Source organism: Rhinoderma darwinii, chromosome 9 (genome assembly GCF_050947455.1).
Source record: "Rhinoderma darwinii isolate aRhiDar2 chromosome 9, aRhiDar2.hap1, whole genome shotgun sequence".
Lineage (NCBI taxonomy): Eukaryota > Metazoa > Chordata > Amphibia > Anura > Rhinodermatidae > Rhinoderma > Rhinoderma darwinii.
In genome coordinates, this window is record NC_134695.1 from 79,260,490 (window position 1) to 79,283,585 (window position 23,096).

The 23,096-nt window shown below is 50.7% G+C and overlaps 2 protein-coding genes across 4 annotated transcripts in view; one reads left to right on the forward strand and one right to left on the reverse strand.

The window, feature by feature from the left end:
- Positions 1-1,517: 1,517 nt before the first annotated feature.
- On the reverse strand, positions 1,518-22,295 carry SF3B3 (splicing factor 3b subunit 3). Of its 2 annotated transcripts, none has more exons than XM_075838248.1 (26): positions 22,275-22,295; positions 19,509-19,614; positions 16,527-16,853; positions 15,988-16,160; positions 15,681-15,822; positions 15,051-15,163; positions 14,729-14,866; positions 14,539-14,642; positions 14,294-14,459; positions 14,104-14,199; positions 13,859-13,931; positions 9,039-9,190; positions 8,768-8,923; positions 8,536-8,691; positions 8,276-8,419; positions 6,875-6,997; positions 6,588-6,742; positions 6,326-6,500; positions 5,960-6,165; positions 5,722-5,878; positions 5,517-5,642; positions 5,223-5,435; positions 4,897-4,995; positions 4,666-4,809; positions 2,825-2,929; positions 1,518-1,977 (listed from the first exon to the last, which is right to left on the reverse strand). In XM_075838248.1, the coding sequence occupies exons 2-26, from the start codon at positions 19,576-19,578 to the stop codon at positions 1,837-1,839; spliced, it is 3,654 nt and encodes a 1,217-aa protein (XP_075694363.1). In that variant the 5' UTR covers positions 19,579-19,614; positions 22,275-22,295; the 3' UTR covers positions 1,518-1,836. The 2 variants fall into 2 exon arrangements, with proteins under 2 accessions (XP_075694363.1, XP_075694361.1); XM_075838246.1 differs by lacking the exon at positions 22,275-22,295 and adding an exon at positions 21,971-22,185.
- The window catches only part of COG4 (component of oligomeric golgi complex 4), a 44,835-nt gene continuing 43,940 nt past the window's right edge, over positions 22,202-23,096 (forward strand). The window contains exon 1 of one of the 2 annotated variants that reach the window (XM_075838251.1): positions 22,202-22,482. In XM_075838251.1, coding sequence (XP_075694366.1) covers positions 22,324-22,482 — 159 coding nt within the window. In that variant the 5' untranslated portion in view covers positions 22,202-22,323. The remainder of the gene's footprint in view (positions 22,483-23,096) is intronic. The other variant, XM_075838250.1, reaches the window with a different exon arrangement.

Below are 23,096 nucleotides of genomic sequence, written 5' to 3' on the forward strand. Positions count from 1 at the left end.
AAAATCAGTCCCTTCAGGGGGATCGACATCAAACGTTGTTACAAAAAGAGGCAGAGATTATTTTAAATAATGGAGGCGCTAGGACCGCTCCGTCTTCATAACCAGAACGATCTGCGCTCTTTCCTAACTTAAATATTGTTACAATTGTTCTTCTGTTCGCAGCAGGTTTTGGTTACAATGTAGAACTTATCATTTGATAGCGTGTAACTTTTCTTGCTACTTCAATTTGAAGGGATATTATGAATGCCAATACTGAGCAAGAGGGAGTGACGCCGGGGCCTTGAAAAAGCGTGAGTAGCGCGAGACGGCCGTAGGTTTAACCCACATCATGCAGACCAAGAAGTTTGATTGCCACTAACTGAGTGCCTCGATTTTTTTCTATTTTTTATTTTAGGTTTGATCATTTTTATTCAATTAACAAAAAAAAAAAAAAAAAACTTTATGGAAATTTTTTTATGTTATTCGGAACAACTGAAAAGCTTCTAATGTAGGGCCTAAAGGGACTTGCTTTTAGCTGCCCTGCCATAGCAACCCATTGGCATCTTGCAATGGACTGGAGAATCTAAGGGGTTAAACTGGCCAGATTGGTGTGGTCTTTGATCCCCTCCTCCAGGGCCTGGACCACCACCCTGCGATAATAACTTTCTGCCGGTGCTGTAAACATATGGCAGTGTGGTGAAGGGTTAATGAACTACTGCCCCTCCCATTACAGGTCACCCTGGGACTATCACCCTGCTATGTAGGGACTCCCATACCACTGTTTAACTAGGCAGATCTGCAGTTCAGGATCCTGGGAAAGCTGGGTGAGAACTGTAGTGACGGCCACATTGGTTGTTACCCAGCTTTTCCAGAAACCGATATAACGGACTAGAATTGAACACCCTGGTCTAGGAGGCGGCTGAGAATGGGGCCGGGATGTACTCGCTGCAGTCACGCAGGGTTCATGTATGGCTGCAGCACACAATGTCCGTCTATGGAGCTTCAGCTGGCAACAAGAATATATTTAACCGTCTTAAGATCAACATCTCCGTCCTGTTCCCAGACACTCGTATGGAGGAGATCATATGATCGCCATAAAGAAAAGGTGACTTAAGGTTCCTGCTCATAAATAACAGGCGGCCGGGTATTTATATAACACGCACAGCATTTCATCACGCTGCCGCCCCTCATATCCCGCGGCTGCCGATAACAGGGAATTGCCAAAACAGCACTTCCCTAAAAATGGCGTCACCAGGAACCGGCAGTAACACGCCGAAAAATAACCGGGCCTGAATTTTACAGATCTGACCGTTTACAACTAGAGACTGAAAACCCATCTACACAGGCAAGCGCTGATACACTGTAACGGACCCTCAGCTGTGTGAGCAGGACCAGGTCTGTACAGGTTTTAAACCCCTGGGTATAAACGAGACTCTTTCCATTCACCAACAAGAGATCCTGAAGGTGATGAGGAGTTGAAGCACCTCAAATATTGTGCCGTTATCTGCACCACACAAGGGACCCCCGTACAAGCCAAATAGAAAAACAGCGTTTATTGTGCCAGTCTCTGCGGTCACTGACTGATATTCTGCCAAATACCATTAAAAAAAAAAAAAAAAAATCATCATTTTACAAAACTCTATTTACAGTCGGCTGTGGCAGGATTTAAAGTGAAATCGCGATTTTAAAACAGAAAAAATGTCACTGGTCAGATGAGATCCTGCTGCCCCCGCCATGTGCGCTCCATAGGCGGCTGTCTATAGGAGAAGTCCATGTGTTCAGTCCCAGGATCCACCGCCACAACAAATCACTGAGCAGACTCGGATTGGGCAGGAAGATTAGGGGGCGGCGGCCTCATTAGAAGGCGTATCGTGTACGGATGTCTTCCAGCTTCTTGGAGACCTCGGGCGGCGTCCGGTCCAGCTCCTCGGCCACGCTCTTCTGCTTGATTGGCTCCATGGAGTTGAACTGTTCACACAAGTCTCCATCTATGACATTCTGAAGAATGAAAGGTCAGGGGAGGTCATCTTCCAGCATAAGGACCCGTGTTATAGACTACAAGCCCTGTGCGGTCTGACCCGCAGTCATGTGTCCTCACCTCCCCCTCTTCATAACATACAGCAGGATACATCTCCTATATGACAATATATCCACGTGATTGTATATAGTCAGGTCACCAGGACTACCTGCTCTGTGCACCTGTGGAGTGCCAGCCCTGCGCTGGGGTCTTAATAGGATTCACTGAAACCACTTGGCGCGCCGCCATTACCTGCCGCCGGTATTTCTGCATTCACCTACATGACGGTTCTAGGTTTAGACGGCTATAGATTTGTGCCCGGTCCAGGTAACATGCGGAGCGCTTCTCCCGCACATATTCAGGTCACCACAGACGGAGGTTTGCGCTATTTACACCTCATGTTGGTCTCTTCTATTGGTTTCTGTTATTATTGCAGCTAAATCTTCTTTGTGGAACTTCACCAAATAAACGGATCGAATTGTGACTATTTATTCTTAGACTTGACAAAGGTCCAGGACTGATAAAATGTCGTTTCCCAGCTTTTTTTTGGATGTAAATCCACTAATATTTACCATAGAAGTGACAAATATAACCCAGTATTTTCCTGGCACACGAGGAGTGGATTATATGGTGTTTCTGATAAGACATTGAGGGGGTGACACAGACCGCAGGATCAGACCACGTCCTTCTTAGAAGACCCCAGAGCGGCTTTATTCAAAGTGCTTAGGCTGCGGGCACACGACACCAGAAGAGACATTGTGTGCCCGCAGCCTGGCATCATCCTACACACCATGTACCCAGATGTAGTTATACCCGGATATGACCTACCTTAACAGGGAAGTAGTAGGAGCGGAAGCTGAGGTGGTCTCTGCCGCAGATCGGGGGATGCTCGGAGCGCAGGTGCATCTCTACGTGCTGGAAGAAGTCATGATCCTGTGTACAGGGGAGGAAAAGAATTCAGTGAATGTGGATTCTGTAACATTCACAACCCAAGCCGAACAGTCCGCTGCAGGGGGAGGACCGAAAGCTTCAGATTCTCCACCCTGACCCGACCTCCCGACCATCAAGAGCATAAATATATATAGAGCTTTTATAAATCAGTTCTAGTTTATTAACATTGCAGCGCACATGAAATCCAGCAGAATATATCAGTTTCTTCATTCATTACAGGATCACATTAGTACTAGAAACAGAAGACTGTACCCACCCCAACATGCCCCCCGCCCGCACAGCCCCCACCACCTAATCTCTAATCAGTTCAAACATTACAAGAAAACTGACAGTTCAGCCAAAAATGTGTTCCAATAAGCAGCCGCCCCCGTCCTCACATACAGCAGTAGTGCCAAAATAGGTCAATCAGATCAGCCCCCCCCCCCCCCAATCCCAGTTTAAATGTCTTCCCACGGTAGATCGGACACATCCTGCGGTCGTTTTCCGGTCATAGATCAGACTTCTTTCTACCCCTGAAATTCCCCGAGCGTTGAGTCTAAGCGGTGCAGCCGATGCCGACCCGGAGTGATCAATCCATTTAACCCATTGCCTCCCGAGTTTCCTGATAGCGCCCTCTTCTTGTATATATTATACTCCCTCAGAATGGTAGGATTTATAGCCCCAATAATTCCTCCATTGAGGGAGGGTCTGCATCTAACTAGTGCTCGGCTGAACCTTTCCAGACCAGATACAGAATCTTCCTGCCGTTCTCCTTCCAAATCCCCAACATACCCAAGAAGCAGCACCTTCAGATTCTCCAGAAGCCCCTCCTCACAGACCCACCATATCAAATCTGTCACTTACCCCCAGGGCTTCCGGAGAGCCCCACAGCCCAACACGTGAAAAATATCCGCTTTATCTACTGGGCACCTAGTACACCCCCCATCATTCTGACAGCGTCCTGTATACCTGGTGTATTAAAAAGATGTGATCTCCGTTATATTCAGACAGATTCCCAGGTGATGCCAGGATTTGGGTAGAGGGCCTATATCCTGTTCCCATTTTGCTCTTATGGGTTCCCTAAGTTCCCCTAGGTGCTTTGATAACATAGTCCGATATACCAAAGAAATCAACCCCTTAGTAGCAGGCGCTTAAGCAACATACTCCAATACCCCCAAGGCATGAATTGTTAAGTGTAGGGACTTGTTCTGGGTCTGTAGGGACTTGTTCTGGGTCTGTAGGGACGGCGAGTCTGCAGATACTGATAAAACCGCCTGTTCCAAGAGGAACTTGTCTTTTAATTGCTGGTAAGATTTCAAGATTGCTTCCTCGACTTAGACCAAGTATTCCCTTGCGCTCCCCCCTTGCATGCCTTCTAGTGGCTACAACTCCCACAAAAATGGGTTTTCCCACAGCGGTTTAGATTTACTGCATTCCCCACTCCAGTATCTGTCTGCGGTGCCCCCACACCTCGTGCATGAAGAGCAACGTCAGCTTATACCTCGCTAACCTCCTATAGGGAGCATTTTATTCTTATACATCTAGCAGATGGCACAGTCCATGTCTCCTGGGTGAGGGCCGCTGTCCTGAATGATTACCTATAGAGCAGCGTCTCTCAAAATCCACAAGACCCCCCTCCACTCCGTTACATGAAAGGTCACTATATGATCTCTGTGCGGCCCCTGCCCAGGGTAGACAAACCACAGAAGCGAAGTCCTGGAGATATATGACATACGTACCTCATGGGAAGTAAACGGGACAAGAATGCCAATGCCGCCGGATAAAGTAGTGTAGACCAGGGACTCTGAGCCTCCAGGGATAAGCGTGGTCTTCTGCAGGGACAGCACCGTCTCTCCTACATGGTAGTTCATAATCACCTCTGCCTGCAGGAAGAAGGATCAGTAAGAGCGGGAACCACAAATACAAGAGGTGACGCAGCAGCAACATCGCAATCTCCAGAAATCCATCACCTTCTGAGAGGCTCCGTTCAGCAGCCCTCGGTCCCACAGAGCCTTGTTACCGGTCGGATCTTCATCAACATCGTCATTGATATTCTGAGGCAGCCGGACCTGTAGAAAGAAGGCAACATATAATATATAATCTACCTAACGCTTTACCTTGCTGCACTGAAGTAGGAAATTCAGAGATCTTGAATGGGCTTAAATCTATTTGAGAATTTGCACCATGAGCGTCCATTTATTGTGAGCGCCCCACCTGCCGGAATCTCCTCACTATAGAGGCCACTATTAGGACTATTTAACTCAAACCACATCTCCACGGACGCCGTACAACTCACCACACAGATGTTTCCAAACTTGTCGGCCCCAGCAACAGATTCGTAGTCCAGCAGACACGAGTTGGTGACCCAACGAGGATACGTATCGTCAGCAAATATGATCAGCTGGTTTTCGTTGCGTTTGTAGCGCACCCATATGAAGCTTTCCTGTACGTCGGATACGATGACGCGCTGCCCGATGGTCTGTATGCCCACAATGAAGTTTGCAATGTGCTGTGAAATGAATAGATGGTGTTTATTAACCCTATAAGAGCCGACGCTGCGGTGTAGACGGATTCATCGCACACCACAAACCTTGTTTTCACATTTCCTCAAAAGTTTTTTCTTCCCCAGATCATAAATTCTCAGCAGTTTGCCGACTCCTATTAATATCCGACCTTGAAAAGGAGCAATTGCAGCTGGAACCTCCTCCACCGGGGTCTGCGGAGAGAAGGGCACACGATTACTCATGGACGGTCGCTGGGAGAAGGCACTTGTCACCTGCGACGCCTGTACAAACCTTGTGCACAAACTCCAGCTTCTCCCCATTGTTCACCAGCTTATAAGTGTAAACCAGTCCTCCAGCGACAGAGCGGGGGTTCAGGATAAGGTCTTTGGCAACACCAACCAAGACGTACCAGTCGTCCCCGGTATTACTGAAGCGACACACGGCCACGCTGCCGGGTAACACAATACATTAGTTTCACACAGAAGCAGAAGTGCCCCATCCAGGGAGAGGGGAGTCAATAGCAACTGACCTGAAGGCAGCCTCATTCTGCTCCAGCTGCACCAGGTCTAGAGTGTTTCCCTGGATAGGATTCATTACCCGTATAACAGATGCCCACTGCCCATTTCCAGCTTTCGGTGCTCCAAATATGGACTCCGGCAGGTTCTCGTTCAGGAACGCAGCAGCCATCTCCGCGGCCAGCTCCCGCTCATCTTCTCCTGCCGCTTCTACCATTTCCTACAACGATTCATTTGTTACCACACATTTCCAGCACGGCTTGCGGACGACGGCACCCACAGTTCTTAAGAAACATGGTAACACCCTACAACTAGGAAACTGTCCACAGCTGGAAAAAAACCTCCACATTCCCTAGAGCCTGGTCCTGCCCGCAGCTCACCTCTGCCATCTGCTGCTTGCGCTGAGCCTTGGTGGCCTCTGTGTAGGCATTGTGGTCTGTCTCAATGATAATCAAGTTGTTACTTTCAGGATGGATCACAAACTTTCGTGGTGTGTACTGGAGAGGGAAAGCCACCTGGTTAAATACTGCGCCCAACTTCTCCAGCGCCAAAATTCTGTCAGGGAACAAATGAAGAGATAAAGAACGTATCTAACCCGTGTTCTCCATCCCGATAATAGATTACGATCCAGCGGTAACGAACCTCAATGTGTTGGTTGAAATGGCCACAATACCCTCCGGACACTGCTCAGATGCAAAGCCGGACGCATATTCCAGAGTCTCATATGAGAGGGGAGTGAGGTGGAAACGAGACTGGTAGGAATAGCTGAGCCAGGAACGACTCGACATAGCCAGGACCTGAATACAGAAGAGCAGCCTTTGTTATAACCCAAGAAAGAAATGCCACTTCTCCCTCTACCTGCACAACAGCCCCCCCATACACGGACTCTTGTACTTACAGCCCCCCCATACACGGACTCTTGTACTTACAGCCTCTTGACCTTGCATCCTCACACGGAACAACTTGACTGGCCGGGACCCCAGGTAGCGAGTTCTGGTATCAGACAGATCACCGGTTACTGGATCTAACACGGTTCTGAGCAGCACACCATTCTGTAGAAAGATGGAGACTCTTCATGATAAAAACCATATAAGCCCTATAAAGCGCACATGGATGTCAGAGGCCGCCATATACTGCCACATCCCGGCTGTCCACAGCTTCCCCGGCAAACGGCTGATCTAACTGAAAGGGTTTATTTCATCCCAGAACCCCTTTAAGTCAGATGCAAGGAAAGGACGGGGCACACATACATGCAAGTGATTGACCATCATTTTCGCGGTTCTGCTTCACGGATGACCCCGGCAGTATACATATAGAGCGTGACCCCGGCAGTATACATATAGAGCGTGACCCCGGCAGTATACATATAGAGCGTGACCCCGGCAGTATACATATAGAGCGTGACCCCGGCAGTATACATATAGAGCGTGACCCCGGCAGTATACATATAGAGCGTGACCCCGGCAGTATACATACAGAGCGCGACCCCGGCAGTATACATACAGAGCGTGACCCCGGCAGTATACATATAGAGCGTGACCCCAGCAGTATACATATAGAACGTGACCCCGGCAGTATACATATAGAGCGTGACCCCGGCAGTATACATATAGAGCGTGACCCCGGCAGTATACATATAGAACGTGACCCCGGCAGTATACATATAGAGCGTGACCCCGGCAGTATACATATAGAGCGTGACCCCAGCAGTATACATATAGAACGTGACCCCGGCAGTATACATATAGAACGTGACCCCGGCAGTATACATATAGAGCGTGACCCCGGCAGTATACATATAGAGCGTGACCCCGGCAGTATACATATAGAGCGCGACCCCGGCAGTATACATATAGAACGTGACCCCAGCAGTATACATATAGAACGTGACCCCGGCAGTATACATATAGAGCGTGACCCCGGCAGTATACATATAGAGCGTGACCCCGGCAGTATACATATAGAGCGTGACCCCGGCAGTATACATATAGAGCGTGACCCCGGCAGTATACATATAGAGCGTGACCCCGGCAGTATACATATAGAGCGTGACCCCGGCAGTATACATACAGAGCGCGACCCCGGCAGTATACATACAGAGCGTGACCCCAGCAGTATACATATAGAGCGTGACCCCAGCAGTATACATATAGAACGTGACCCCGGCAGTATACATATAGAACGTGACCCCGGCAGTATACATATAGAGCGTGACCCCGGCAGTATACATATAGAGCGTGACCCCGGCAGTATACATATAGAACGTGACCCCAGCAGTATACATATAGAACGTGACCCCAGCAGTATACATACAGAACGTTATTGCTCACCTGAAGTCCAATGTTGAGATAGAGAAAGCCAATGGAACCTCTTTCGCCGAGCTCGTCCTGCCTCTCCGCGCCTCCCATCTCCACAATACACAGCGCCTCAGGCTGTGCGGGGAGCGCCTGCATACTGAGCGGCTGCAGACAGTCCTGCCGGGAGAGGAGGGAGCCAATTACACAAACACGTAGCGCGAGGTGCAGAAATATTACCATAAATCCCAGCGCCACAAGCCGAGACATTCCCTGCCTGAGTAACAGAAACTTACTGATGGGTCCAGGGAGATGATTCGGACAGTATTGTCCACCAGCCCAACCGCTAGGAAGCGTGATCGCTGCTCCCCTGGAGGGACATTGGCCAGGCTCATACACACGACATCTGCGGACATTTCCTTCCTCTCCGTGTACTCGTTCAGCTGCCCTGACTGGGAGGGAACACGAGGAACTGGTGAGTGATTATTCCAGGTAACGCAGACCGACCTGAAGAGAGCAAGAACTTACAGGGTCCATCTCAAAGTACACAAGCTCGCCGCCGGTCAGCGCTATCACCACCTGCCGCTGGTTCACCGCACACTTCACAATCATCTTCTTTCCAGGCGTCTTCCACTCGTTGACTCTTTTGTCTGCTCGAATGTGCCGGATCCCATCAGGATAGACCTGAAAAAACAAGAACTTCTTATTTGTGCGAGAAGGGACATGGACAATACGTGAATGTCACAGCCCACCTGCCCTGCAATGTCCCATATTCCTCTTAGTAATCTTTAACACCTACCTGGACCAGGGCATCTTCCCCCAACAGAGAACAGGACAGGGTTGGGGTTGTACCGAGAAACCCAGAATCTGTCACTTCTTCTACAGTTTCACCAATGGAGAGTACCAGGGTGGCATTCACGAAGGATACAATGATGTACGCGTCATACTCCTCTGCAAGAGCCAAGGTTACCGGGATTCAGGTCAGTACAACACGGAGACGTCCTACAGACCACTAACACCCCCTCCCCTGAACAGAACACACACTAATAGATGGGACAGGCCTGTCAACGTCACAAGAGAAAGTAACACTTCTTATGGCTGCAAGACAAACCGAAAAATGTGAAGGACTATTCCCCCAAAGCGGCACTACCGAGCCGCAGGGTGTAAGGACCCACTCCGATGACACGAGGCACCCGGCTCCCTATTCACTTGGGAAGACGGCGATAAAGAATGTTCTCATTTTGTTTGGAGAACGTGCCAGATGTAGACACAGGACTCCATTCACCAGGCGAAGGCCACGAGTGTCCTTTGACCATCGGTTGGGGTGCTGTGTGATTTCCCATACAGTGAGCCAACACATACATATGGCACTGTATACAGTCCTGGACCTTTGAAGTAAAAGCCAAACACAATGTGAACAAAGTCCAACAGATACAAAAATCCATCTCGGACCTGGTCACTGTGCGCAGCATACAACAGACCAGCAGGATCCTCCGTGTGCCCCTTTACTTCAGGGTTGATGGGAGAACCTCGATACTACACTGAATAAAGTCAGGCCCTGGGATACATCCTAGGAAACCAGACCATGATCTTCTGCTGTATGTCAGTGAATGGAAAAGGTGGAGTACGACTTACTACAGCCGATATCTAAAGGGTTCACTCTTCGCGTATAACGAAAAGTCCTGTAACTTTCTAAAATACTTTGTGTTTGTTTATCACTAGTGTCAAGATCTCTGCTTGCGGTCATTAAATGGAGACATGGTTTACATCCAGAGGCTGATCCGGTCCTTCAGACACCGGTGCAGCGTTCATTACAACATAAGCCATGTACCGGCGTCCCTTGTGCAGGATCAGGACGTGTGAGAGCCTCCGGCTGTAAAGAAATGTAGCATTCACAGACAGCAAGCAGAGTCGTGATACAAAAGAAAAGTGGAGAAGCTGCTCATAGCAATTAATCAGAGAATTCACACCGTCACTTGTCGCTCCCCTGATGTAGATTAGAATGTTTTTCTAGGATTTACTTTTATTTACACAAGATCACAAAACCCCTTTAATTCAGTTGGTGTCACGTCTGCCACACAATGATACCACGTGACGTGGTAAAATCCTCTGCCACAGCTGACACGGGCACGACCCGGTACAAGTTTATTCTGAGAATATGGTATAAACGCTCATATTATATCAGACACCAAGAGAAAGACATCCCCACCCCCACAATCAGACCACTCCGGCCATACAAGAACTTTTATGTCATTTCATGTGGGTCGATGCCGGATGGCGAGTCTGATGTTTGTACAGCCCCAGGCCGAGGCCGACTTCAGGAAATATTAAACTGGTTTCCATAGACAAATGGCAAGGAGACAGGACGTCAGCAGAGAGGACTGATACACACCTGCGTGTGTGGAGGGGGGTTATAGCAGCACCACCTCCACCAGCAGCCACCTGTGGAAGAAAAACAGAGGCTCGGTATTGGGAGTGGATCACCAAGTACCAGCCAGAGTTAGTATGAGCCGCCAATGAGGACATGTCAAAGAATAAAAAAATCAGGACCCTAACAGTGTCCCACCCGACAGAGGAGGGGGGGGAGGGGCTCACTATACGGAGGAGCAATGGTGTGTGATCAGTAACTTCATATATAGAGATTACATAGACCCCCGTTATCTGCAGGAGAACCTCGCGCTCCAGGACATGCAGGAGGGTCGGTGGTCAGTGCAGGGTCTGATTCATGGTTGTGTCACAAAACATTTATGGCATATCCAATGGACCGGCCATAAGCATCTAACAGGTGCGGGTTCCAGAATTGGGAGCCACATCTATCTCCAGGTAGAACATAAGTGCACAACAGGACGGGAGTCCAGGGAGGGAGCTTGCGGAATAAGGCCGGGTTCCCACGTAACGTAAACGCTGCTGAATTTCCGTAACTGAGTTCTGTGCGTCAATTTCGCAGCGTTTACAGTGGATGGGATTTTGAAAATCTTCTGCCCGCTCTGCGGAAAAAAAACAAGCCACAAAACGTTAATAACTTAACTTGTGGTGCAGAATTGAAATCCTCGGCGTGTCAAGTTATGCTGCGTTTCCGATGCTGTTCTGATGTGCGTTTTCCCCAATGAATTTAATGGGAATGCAAAACCCACAACAGAAAGCCAAAGTGATGCGACTTCTACGGCGGAAACGCAACAATTACACTGCAAAAAAATATTAATTATACTTACCAGAACTCCCTGCTTTTTCCTTCAGTCCGGCCTCCTGGGAGGAGTTTCATCCCATGTGACCTCCGAGGCTAATCATAGGCTGCCGCAGTCACATGGGCTGTAGTGTCATCCAGGGAGGCCGGGCCAGACTACAAGGGAAGGACGGGTCACCCTGACAACAGCCTTGGTAAGTATGGCCTGTATTTTTTTTGGGTGGAATGTGCTGCGTGTTCCAGGTTGGATACGCTGATTGGTTTCTACGCGGCGTCTGACCTATGGGAGGCCGGCCTTATGCGGTTTCCACAAGCTCCGATAGTTCTGGATCGCCGTCCTGTTTTGCACTTCTGCTCCATCTGGATGAGGCGGCGAGCGCTGGGACCCGCGTCTATCACATATATTCCTGCAGACAAACCAGAAAGGTCTGCCGACAACCCCCTAATATGGGGATCAGCCCCCACAATTCTACCTCCCGGCTTTGGTTTGGGGGTTTTATGAAACTTTTGCAAAAATGAAAATTTCTCATGTCACAATAAGGGGGGGTCTCCAGAGAGATTTATTGCAGCTTCACTTCTCCCCATAAAGTCCACACTCCTGGGAACACGTTCTAGCACTGCAGCGACTCAACAGGGGCACAACCTGCCAACACGAGGCATTGTGGGTGGTTGTGTTGGGCCGCTGGGAGCCCAACGCTCTGGACTACGGTTTAGTTAAATGAAATGTCACTTGTTATTCAGGTTTTCAGCAAGATTTGTCTTCAAAGAGATTCATTTAAGGAACCTCAACAACTTTCACCAGCCCTGGTCACCTGCGGCCCCCGCTATCCGGCTAGTAGCCGAGTTTTGCTTTCACTTGTATCTATCAAATTATAAACCCGTGATCAGAGGAGGGGCCGGTGAGGACACGTGAGGGACCCCGATAAACAGTGGGACAGAGAAGGGAATCTGCTTACAGGCTCTGCACACTTTTGACAGTGATTTTTTATAAAATTGCAGTGTTTGGTGCAACTTCAGATACAGCTGCTTTGTATCCGGTGTACAGAGCGTCTGCATCTAGCGCCGAGACCGGAATCCGTCAGGACTGACAGCGTCAGCGGGTCCTGCGTGTCGGACAGCTCATAACGTGCAGAATTGAGCTGTTATAGAGTCGGTCACATCATAAGTGGCCTATATTGTACATGATGTGATCGGCGCTGTAATGTAGAGAACAGCAGTTTTTTTTATTTAGAAAAACCATCATTTTTGATGAGTTATGACCTATTTTAGCTTTATGCTAATGAGTTTAATGGACAACTGGGCGAGTTTTTTACTTTTTGACCAAGTGGGCGTCGTGGAGAGAAGTGTATGACGCTGACCAATCAGTGACCAATCAGCGTCATACACTTCTCCCCATTCATTTACTCAGCGCAGTGATCTAGCTAGATCACTATGTGCTGTCACTTACGTATTAATGTTACTGAAGTGTCCTGACAGTGAATAGAGATCACTACCAGCCAGGACATGATGTCTATTCAGAATCCGGACACTTCAGTAACGTTTGTGTGAGATTCACAGCAAGGCAAGTGTAATTTCGCGAGATTACGCTGTAAACGGTCATTTAAAACAAGATTACGCTTGCCTTGCTGTAAATCTCACACAAACGAAGTGTCCGGATTCTGAATAGACATCATGTCCTGGCTGGTAGTGATCTCTATTCACTGTCAGGACACTTCAGTAACATTAATACGTAAGTGACAGCACATGGTGATCTAGCTAGATCACTGCGCTGAGTAAATGAATGGGGAGAAGTGTATGACGCTGATTGGTCAGCGTCATACACTTCTCTCCACGACGCCCACTTGGTCAAAAAGTAAAAAACTCGCCCAGTTGTCCATTAAACTCATTAGCATAAAGCTAAAATAGGTCATAACTCATCAAAAATGATGGTTTTTCTAAATAAAAAAAACTGTTGTTCTCTACATTACAGCGCCAATCATATTATGTAGTAGACAGGGCACCTATAATGTGGTGACACCCACGTGTGTCAGACCTGCAGGACCCGCTGACACTTAACCTGTCAGTCCCGCCAGCCTTCAGGTCTCCGCGCTAGATATAGCTGCTCTATATACAGATACAAAGCGGCTGTATCTCAAACGAAAAATAATTTTTAATAAAATGCATTCAGAAAGTTGCACCAAACGCACTGATACACAATTTTATTTTAAGTAAAAAAAACAAACCAAAAACAAATAAAAAACCATGTCAAAGGTGTACACAGCCCCTAACCTAGGTATGAGGTGAGTCGGACGGCAATGGAGTCAGTAATGATCCAGGAGTCACTCGTGCAGCAACATCACTTTATACAGACGTGATAACAGAGGAGGAATGACCAGCACCCCATAAATCCCCCACCCACCTCACAACTAGCGGGGACCCCGAGCTGTGCTACCAACCTTCAATGTGTCTCCTTACAGTCCACACAGCATTGGGGTTACCGGGAAGCTCCGAGACGGCCATTTCAGAGACCTGTAGAGAAGAAACAAAGGATCAATGTCCTGGAAGGATCTCCCCTCCCCCGTGCATTACATGTCAGTGACTGTCAGAATAGAAGATCTTCCCCACAATGGAGGTCAGAGAAGAGACATGAGAATTCATCATAGTGCACACACAGGAGCAGACGGACAAGACGACATCTCACCTCGAGTCCGTGTCTCAGGACCCTGAGAGAGGAGCGTGGACCTCGCCCACAAGCCACGTACAGCTGAGGAGTGTCTTCATTGGCCAAGTCAGCAATCTAAAGAACGGACAGAGCAGATGCTATTAGTCCGGGGTGACCAGGAAGCTTTAATCCCCCGATCACTCGTTACACCCCCCATCTAGCACCTCACCTGGCAGGACATGATGGGGGACAGACTGTCCTGCTCATCCACCAGCACCAGGTTCTTCAGGGGACGAGGCTGAAAGAAGAAAGTATCTCCCTCCTCTAGGGGCATGGCGGAGGAGAACTCTGGCTCCTCATCATCATCACCCAGGTGAGCGATCTGGTATAGGTAACTGTAGGCGAGATCTGCAGTCAATGCCCCAGCGACGCAGGATTTAGCCCTCCCCTCCCCCACCCCAGAGAGACACTTACTGGTTTCCAAACTCTGAAGCCACAAAGAGGAAGCCGGTCTTCAATACGCACATCGCTGTGGCCACCGGAACAGTATCAAAGTATTTCAGCCGGATTTCTGTAACCTGAAGGGGAGGTGCAGACAGTCAGAACACAGAATTACAATCCATCACCCCGGGGGCGAATTACAAGACACGGCCCCAGTCCTCACCATGTCCTCGTCAGTCTCCAGCGTGATCTTGAAGATGTCTCCCTGCTCCGTCTGGGCCAGGAAGAAAAACATGGATTTGGTTTTGTGTGTGGCGGAGCAGACGAATATCATCCCCCGCTCAGGGTCATCCAGGTCGTTCTGTGCAACGAGAAGAGGATCAGGGTCAAAATATTTGACGGTAACGATGGCCCAACAATAAATCCCGACAGACGGCAGCAAATCAGGATCTTCACTGCTCTCCAGGAGGTGGTCAGAGAAGAGACATGAGAACTCATCATTAATGGCTGCCGACTCATGAACAGAACCCAGCACGAGCACTCACCCTCCTCCTCGGGATGGGGCAGCGGATATCAGGCTGATCCCCAAAGTTCTTGTACGTAATGTAGTTTTCAGAGCAGATCAGCACCCCGCTGGGGCCGTCCGAGCCTCCGGGAACTGCAGGAAAGAGACGGTGAGAACAAGGAGCAGGGACGCAGAACTCAGCAGCACCCCGGGCAAAACACTCAAGATGCCGGCACCACCCCATGTCCAAACAGTTCACGGCACATATTGATCAGGCGCCTTCCTAATGCCATTTCCCAAGTCGCCCCCACCTGTCAAACCCTTTAGAACTCGGTTCAGTAACCTGTTATACCTGTAAAGCTGGGTAACAACCATATGCCCACTGTTAAAGGTCCTCAGCGGGTGTCACCCAGCTCTCCCAGTCTCCTGCATGAGAGCTCGTTACTTTATCGTTCTCATCTGTATCACTGCAGCACTAGGTGAGACCCCCCCCCCCCCTATAAGGAGCTGTAACGCTGGTGCCAAGAAAAAATGCTGAATAGAATAGTTTTGCCGTGAAAGTTCTTCTCTAGGACGTGATCTCGCAACGTCCCATCTATCGCTGGATTCTAGGACTCCCCGCTGCTCTACTGCCAGACACTAGTTCATGCTCCATCCGCTCCGGCCTCACCTGTGATTAAGAAGTTGCCGTGCTCCTCCAGGGGTTCGCTGTATTTGCGCACTACGTGGTTAAGACCAAGGTCCAGCTCATAGAAGGTCAGGGTCTGCTGCGTGTTGGCGGCTGCTTCCCCAGTAGGATCATTATCGGCTTCCTACAAATCAACAAAGTCCTGTTAAGAACCCAGAACCAAACCACAGCCCCCAATGAAAGACCCCAGGACGCGGCTCAGCTCAGATCCACAACTCTCTCCAGTCACAGAGTCAGAGAAGAGACATGAAGACTCATCATCGTGAGCGCATCCAACAAGTCTCCTCACCTCGTAGTCCATCTCCAGGCAGGCAAACATGGGGTTCTCAAAGCCCACGTCCACCCCCACCACGTGATACACCAGGGTGTTGGCCTTGTGAGCCTCCAGAGGGGAAGAGATGGTGAGGCGGGCAGCGGCGTCTCTGTTCAGGATGTACACCAGCTTCTGCTTCTCTATGGCACCTAGAAATACACAAACAGCTGGTGAGAATCCACATCATAACCCCCAGCAGGGCCTCGTACAGGGTGTGAGCTTTACAGACGAGCACGCAGCTCTGAACCCACATCAAGACATCACAGGTCAGCGGGAAGCAACGCTGCAGAGCCGTCAGCGGAACCAGACCGACGTACAGAAGACTGCCGGCAAAAATTATTCCACCTAGTAACGTCAACCCTGCCTTAGAAAATATGAGATCCGGCCTACAGAAATGTCACCCCGGTCTAGGAGCAGCGAGGTCGCTCCCTGCAGACGGGGTGAGAGGTTTCCAGAGGTCATACACCCCTATATTTTCTTCAGTGTAGGAATGAGACCCCCCATAAACTACTCACTTATCATCACAGCTCTGCCCTTGGGGTCCACAGCCAAGAACTGCCCGGGCACAATCCTGCGGCAGCCGCTCTTTCCAAAGGTCTCCTGATGGATCTTCTCAAACATGTTTTTGGATGGATGGTACTCAAGAATGATAATGCGCCCGGAGTCACTGCCCACCACAATGTAATCTTTGGTGCCGCCAGTCAGACGGAAAGCCATGAGGGAGCGGATGACGCCAAACACCTCCACAGTCAGCAGCGTGTGCACTTTACCCGTGTTGGCATCAGGGCGAAGCAGCTCCAAGATCTTTCCGCGGGAAACAACAATCTCCTGGAGTTTGGTTCCTTAACAACAAGAGACAACACAACAAAATGAGCACAGACCATAAACTACCGTGTATTATAAAAGAGACAGTCAACCTAATACCCCATAACCCGGCAGAACGAAACCTCAAACCAAGAGTCCCAACAGTCTATACATAGAAATGCCCCATATGAAACAAGATCAGTAATGTAGTTCTTAAGTGACTGAGTTATATCCTGTATTATACTCCAGAGCTGCACTCACTATTCTGCTGGTGGAGTCACTGTGTACATACATTACTTATCCTGTACTGATCCTGAGTTATATCCTGTATTATACTCCAGAGCTGCACTCACTATTCTGCTGGTGGGTTCACTGTGTACATACATGACATTACTTATCCTGTACTGATCCTGAGTTATATCCTGTATTATACTCCAGAGCTGCACTCACTATTCTGCTGGTGGAGACACTGTGTACATACATTACATTACTTATCCTGTACTGATCCTGAGTTATATCCTGTATTATACTCCAGAGCTGCACTCACTATTCTGCTGGTGGGTTCACTGTGTACATACATGACATTACTGACCCTGTACTGATCCTGAGTTACATCCTGTATTATACTCCAGAGCTGCACTCACTATTCTGCTGGTGGAGTCACTGTGTACATACATTACATTACTTATCCTGTACTGATCCTGAGTTATATCCTGTATTATACTCCAGAGCTGCACTCACTATTCTGCTGGTGGAGTCACTGTGTACATACATTACATTACTTATCCTGTACTGATCCTGAGTTACATCCTGTATTATACTCCAGAGCTGCACTCACTATTCTGCTGGTGGAGTCACTGTGTACATACATTACTTATATGTACTGATCCTGAGTTATATCCTGTATTATACTCCAGAGCTGCACTCACTATCCTGCTGGTGGAGTCACTGTGTACATACATTACTTATCCTGTACTGATCCTGCGTTACATCCTGTATTATACTCCAGAGCTGCGCTCACTATTCTGCTGGTGCAGTCACTGTGTACATACATTACTTATCCTGTACTGATCCTGAGTTACATCCTGTATTATACTCCAGAGCTGCACTCACTATTCTGCTGGAGGAGGAGTCACTGTGTACATACATTACATTACTTATCCTGTACTGATCCTGAGTTACATCCTGTATTATACTCCAGAGCTGCACTCACTATTCTGCTGGTGGAGTCACTGTGTACATACATTACATATCCTGTACTGATCCTGAGTTATATCCTGTATTATACTCCAGAGCTGCACTCACTATTCTGCTGGTGGAGTCATTGTGTACATACATTACATTACTTATCCTGTACTGATCCTGAGTTATATCCTGTATTATACTCCAGAGCTACACTCACTATTCTGCTGGAGGAGTCACTGTGTACATACATTACTTATCCTGTACTGATCCTGCGTTACATCCTGTATTATACTCCAGAGCTGCACTCACTATTCTGCTGGTGGAGTCACTGTGTACATACATTACTTATCCTGTACTGATCCTGAGTTACATCCTATATTATACTCCAGAGCTGCACTCACTATTCTGCTGGAGGAGTCACTGTGTACAAACATTACTTATCCTGTACTGATCCTGAGTTACATCCTGATTATACTCCAGAGCTGCACTCACTATTCTGCTGGTGGAGTCACTGTGTACATACATTACATTACTTATCCTGTACTGATCCTGAGTTATATCCTGTATTATACTCCAGAGCTGCACTCACTATTCTGCTGGTGGAGTCACTGTGTACATACATTACATTACTTATCCTGTACTGATCCTGAGTTATATCCTGTATTATACTCCAGAGCTGCGCTCACTATTCTGCTGGAGGAGTCACTGTGTACAAACATTACTTATCCTGTACTGATCCTGAGTTACATCCTGTATTATACTCCAGAGCTGCGCTCACTATTCTGCTGGTGCAGTCACTGTGTACATACATTACTTATCCTGTACTGATCCTGAGTTATATCCTGTATTATACTCCAGAGCTGCACTCACTATTCTGCTGGTGGAGTCACTGTGTACATACATTACTTATCCTGTACTGATCCTGAGTTACATCCTGTATTATACTCCAGAGCTGCACTCACTATTCTGCTGGTGGAGTCACTGTGTACATACATTACATTACTTATCCTGTACTGATCCTGAGTTACATCCTGTATTATACTCCAGAGCTGCACTCACTATAACGCCGGGTCAGTACGTGATAAGTAATGGAGTCCACTGATGTAATATTTTATTGGCCCAGCAGGGACATTGTAGTATTACACTCCAGCTGTTCAAATGAATGGCTCACCAAGCAATGCCCGCCGGTTCCACTAGACGCGCTCTCTATTTAGGAAAGTCCCGAAGTCTCCCCCTCTATAACATGCCTATGTCCGAATGAGTACTATGGACAGATGAGGCCTTCTAGGACTCATGCACACGTGATTTTCGGGTCGGCCATGGAGTGATACCCGCGAGCCGCCTACAAATCGCGGGCCGTGCACATGGCCGCGTCCATTATTTGCTATGAGCCTGGACCGCAGAACACGGCCGTAATACGACATGTCCTTCTTCTGCGGTCCGGGCTCCTGGTCGTGTGAATGGGGCCTAACAGGCAACTCTGCAAACTCTACAGAAAAACCCATTACCTGAGAAGTTTCCATGGATGGCATAGCTGATGCCCGTTGCCCTCTGCAGGGTGATGTTGTAGAGAAACATGGCGGCAGCGGCGGCTCAATATCGGCTCCGGCACAACTGGAAAAAAGAGGAGAAGCATCAGAACCGGTGACCAGTCATGTGATCGCGCCGACGCGTGAGCGGCCGATTCCTCCTCAGAGATCAACTTTCTCCAGTGACTGCGTCAGAGAAGAGACATGAAGACTCATCACAGCGAGGAGGCAGCAACACAGTCCTGGGGGCCCGAGAGGGGGGCGGGGGCCAAACACCACGGAGAGGAGGCAACAACACAGCCCTGGGGGCCCGAGAGGGGGGCGGGGGCCAAACATCACAGCGAGGAGGCAGCAACACAGTCCTGGGGGCCCGAGAGCGGGGCGGGGGCCAAACACCACAGAGAGGAGGCAGCAACACAGTCCTGGGGGCCCGAGAGGGGGGCGGGGGCCAAACACCACAGAGAGGAGGCAGCAACACAGTCCTGGGGGCCCGAGAGGGGGGCGGGGGCCAAACACCACAGAGAGGAGGCAGCAACACAGTCCTGGGGGCCCGAGAGCGGGGCGGGGGCCAAACACCACAGAGAGGAGGCAGCAACACAGTCCTGGGGGCCCGAGAGGGGGGCGGGGGCCAAACACCACAGAGAGGAGGCAGCAACACAGTCCTGGGGGCCCGAGAGGGGGGCGGGGGCCAAACACCACGGAGAGGAGGCAACAACACAGTCCTGGGGGCCCGAGAGGAGACGGGGGCCAAACACCACGGAGAGGAGGCAACAACACAGTCCTGGGGGCCCGAGAGGAGACGGGGGCCAAACACCACGGAGAGGAGGCAGCAACACAGTCCTGGGGGCCCGAGAGGGGGGCGGGGGCCAAACACCACAGAGAGGAGGCAGCAACACAGTCCTGGGGGCCCGAGAGGGGGGCGGGGGCCAAACACCACAGAGAGGAGGCAGCAACACAGCCCTGGGGGCCCGAGAGGGGGGCGAGGGCCAAACACCACAGAGAGGAGGCAGCAACACAGTCCTGGGGGCCCGAGAGGGGGGCGAGGGCCAAACACCACAGAGAGGAGGCAGCAACACAGTCCTGGGGGCCCGAGAGCGGGGCGGGGGCCAAACACCACAGAGAGGAGGCAGCAACACAGCCCTGGGGGCCCGAGAGGGGGGCGAGGGCCAAACACCACAGAGAGGAGGCAGCAACACAGTCCTGGGGGCCCGAGAGGGGGGCGGGGGCCAAACACCACAGAGAGGAGGCAGCAACACAGCCCTGGGGGCCCGAGAGGGGGGCGAGGGCCAAACACCACAGAGAGGAGGCAGCAACACAGTCCTGGGGGCCCGAGAGGGGGGCGAGGGCCAAACACCACAGAGAGGAGGCAGCAACACAGTCCTGGGGGCCCGAGAGCGGGGCGGGGGCCAAACCACACAGAGAGGAGGCAGCAACACAGCCCTGGGGGCCCGAGAGCAGGGCAGGGGCCAAACACCACAGAAAGGAGGCAGCAACACAGTCCTGGGGGCCCGAGAGCGGGGCGGGGGCCAAACCACACAGAAAGGAGACAGCAATACAGTCCTGGGGGCCCGAGAGCGGGGCGGGGGCCAAACCACACAGAAAGGAGGCAGCAACACAGTCCTGGGGGCCCGAGAGCGGGGCGGGGGCCAAACCACACAGAAAGGAGGCAGCAACACAGCCCTGGGGGCCCGAGAGCGGGGCGGGGGCCAAACCACACAGAGAGGAGGCAGCAACACAGCCCTGGGGGCCCGAGAGCAGGGCAGGGGCCAAACACCACAGAAAGGAGGCCGCAACACAGTCCTGGGGGCCCGAGAGGGGGGCGGGGGCCAAACACCACAGAGAGGAGGCAACACAATCCTGTGGGCCCGAGAGGGGGGCGGGGGCCAAACACCACAGAGAGGAGGCAGCAACACAGTCATGGGGGCCCGAGAGGGGGCGGGGGCCAAACACCACAGAGAGGAGGCAGCAACACAGTCATGGGGGCCCGAGAGGGGACGGGGGCCAAACACCACAGAGAGGAGGCAGCAACACAGCCCTGGGGGCCCGAGAGGGGGGCAGGGGCCAAACACCACAGAAAGTAGGCAGCAACACAGTCCTGGGGGCCCGAGAGGGGGGCAGGGGCCAAACACTGACAGACACCCAAGAACACACAAACTACCCTGCACTGAACCTCGTCCCTCCAATTACCTGTACAGCCCACCCCGGAATTATAGACTAAGTGTAAGGACACCCCGAAATACACGTATACCCCGCAAGCTGCACGGAGGCCCGTCAACTTAACCCTGCACCCCCCACACACTACACCGGTTACCTCACGCCCGCCACCCCAGTACCGCACTATCTCCCGCCGTACAGCCCGCGAGCCGCACTACACCCGAGCACACCGTCGAGCCGCGGCCTCTATTCCCGGCCCGCTCCCGTGTGACCGGATCTTCACCCACCCTGTGTCCAGCTCCGGGGATGGAGCAGCGGGGAGGCACCGGCTGTGCTGGCAGTGATTGCGGCGCTGGAGAAGGGCGGATGGCGGAGATTACAGGCGGATTGCTGGTCGCATCACTCGGCCGCCATTTCGCGCCGCTGAAGACCACGAACCCTTCGAAAGGTCCCCGCACAGCTGCCCGACACTCGCCTGTCCCGATAAACAGCGGGAACTCAATGACTTTACTGGCAGCTCCCGTCCGTACACCGCCTTCCCGGAGATCACCGGAGCCCTGTGCAGATAATCTTCGCCTCCCCCTTGCTTACCGGCACCGCGGCGGGCAGCCCACACCTGTTCAGGAGGACGCAGGAAGTAATGAAGCGCAGAGGACCCGGAAGTGACGAGCCGATCAACATGGCCACCTCACCGAGTTACCAAGGAGACGGGGTCTCCGCTCTGACTATGGAGCGTATCCGTTCCCTTACCGAGCTGCAGGAGCTGGAGGAGGCCTATGTGCGGCTGTGTGCCGAGGAGGTGAACCGGGGCGGGCTGGTTATTATTATTGCACTATATTCCGCCCTATTTGCTTTTTCTGAAGTAGAATCTGTAGATGTCAATAATACTGCGCCCCTAGTGGCTGAGTGTTCCCCTGACCGCTCCACCGGCCCTAATGTCTGAGAGGAGAAGTGGTCACCGCACAGGGGGCAGGGGAATGTCCCACTAAATATGAGTGACCCCCTCAGGTCTGTATGACAGTCATCTGTACGTGAGGCCCCGGCTGCTGCTAACCAGGACCCCGGCCAGTACTGCGGAGTAGAGGGCGGAGACCGCACTGCCGCAAAAATATCCCACCGCCCCCGCGTTATATATATATCTATCTGGAGTATAATATAGGATAAGTAATGTATGTACACAGTGACTCCACCAGCAGAATAGTGAGTGCAGCTCTGGAGTATAATACAGGATATAACTCAGGATCAGTACAGGATAAGTAATGTATGTACACAGTGACTCCACCAGCAGAATAGTGAGTGCAGCTCTGGAGTATAATACAGGATATAACTCAGGATCAGTACAGGATAAGTAATGTATGTACACAGTGACTCCACCAGCAGAATAGTGAGTGCAGCTCTGGAGTATAATACAGG

Excerpts from the sequence above, each read along its gene's own strand:
- SF3B3 (XM_075838248.1), bottom strand. The coding sequence starts at position 19,578 with ATGTTTCTCTACAACATCACCCTGCAGAGGGCAACGGGCATCAGCTAT. Across the intron at positions 15,164-15,680 it reads CGGCAACTTCTTAATCACAG|TTCCCGGAGGCTCGGACGGC; the intron begins GTGAGGCCGGAG and ends TCTTTCCTGCAG. Across the intron at positions 5,879-5,959 it reads CAGAATGAGGCTGCCTTCAG|CGTGGCCGTGTGTCGCTTCA; the intron begins GTCAGTTGCTAT and ends GTTACCCGGCAG.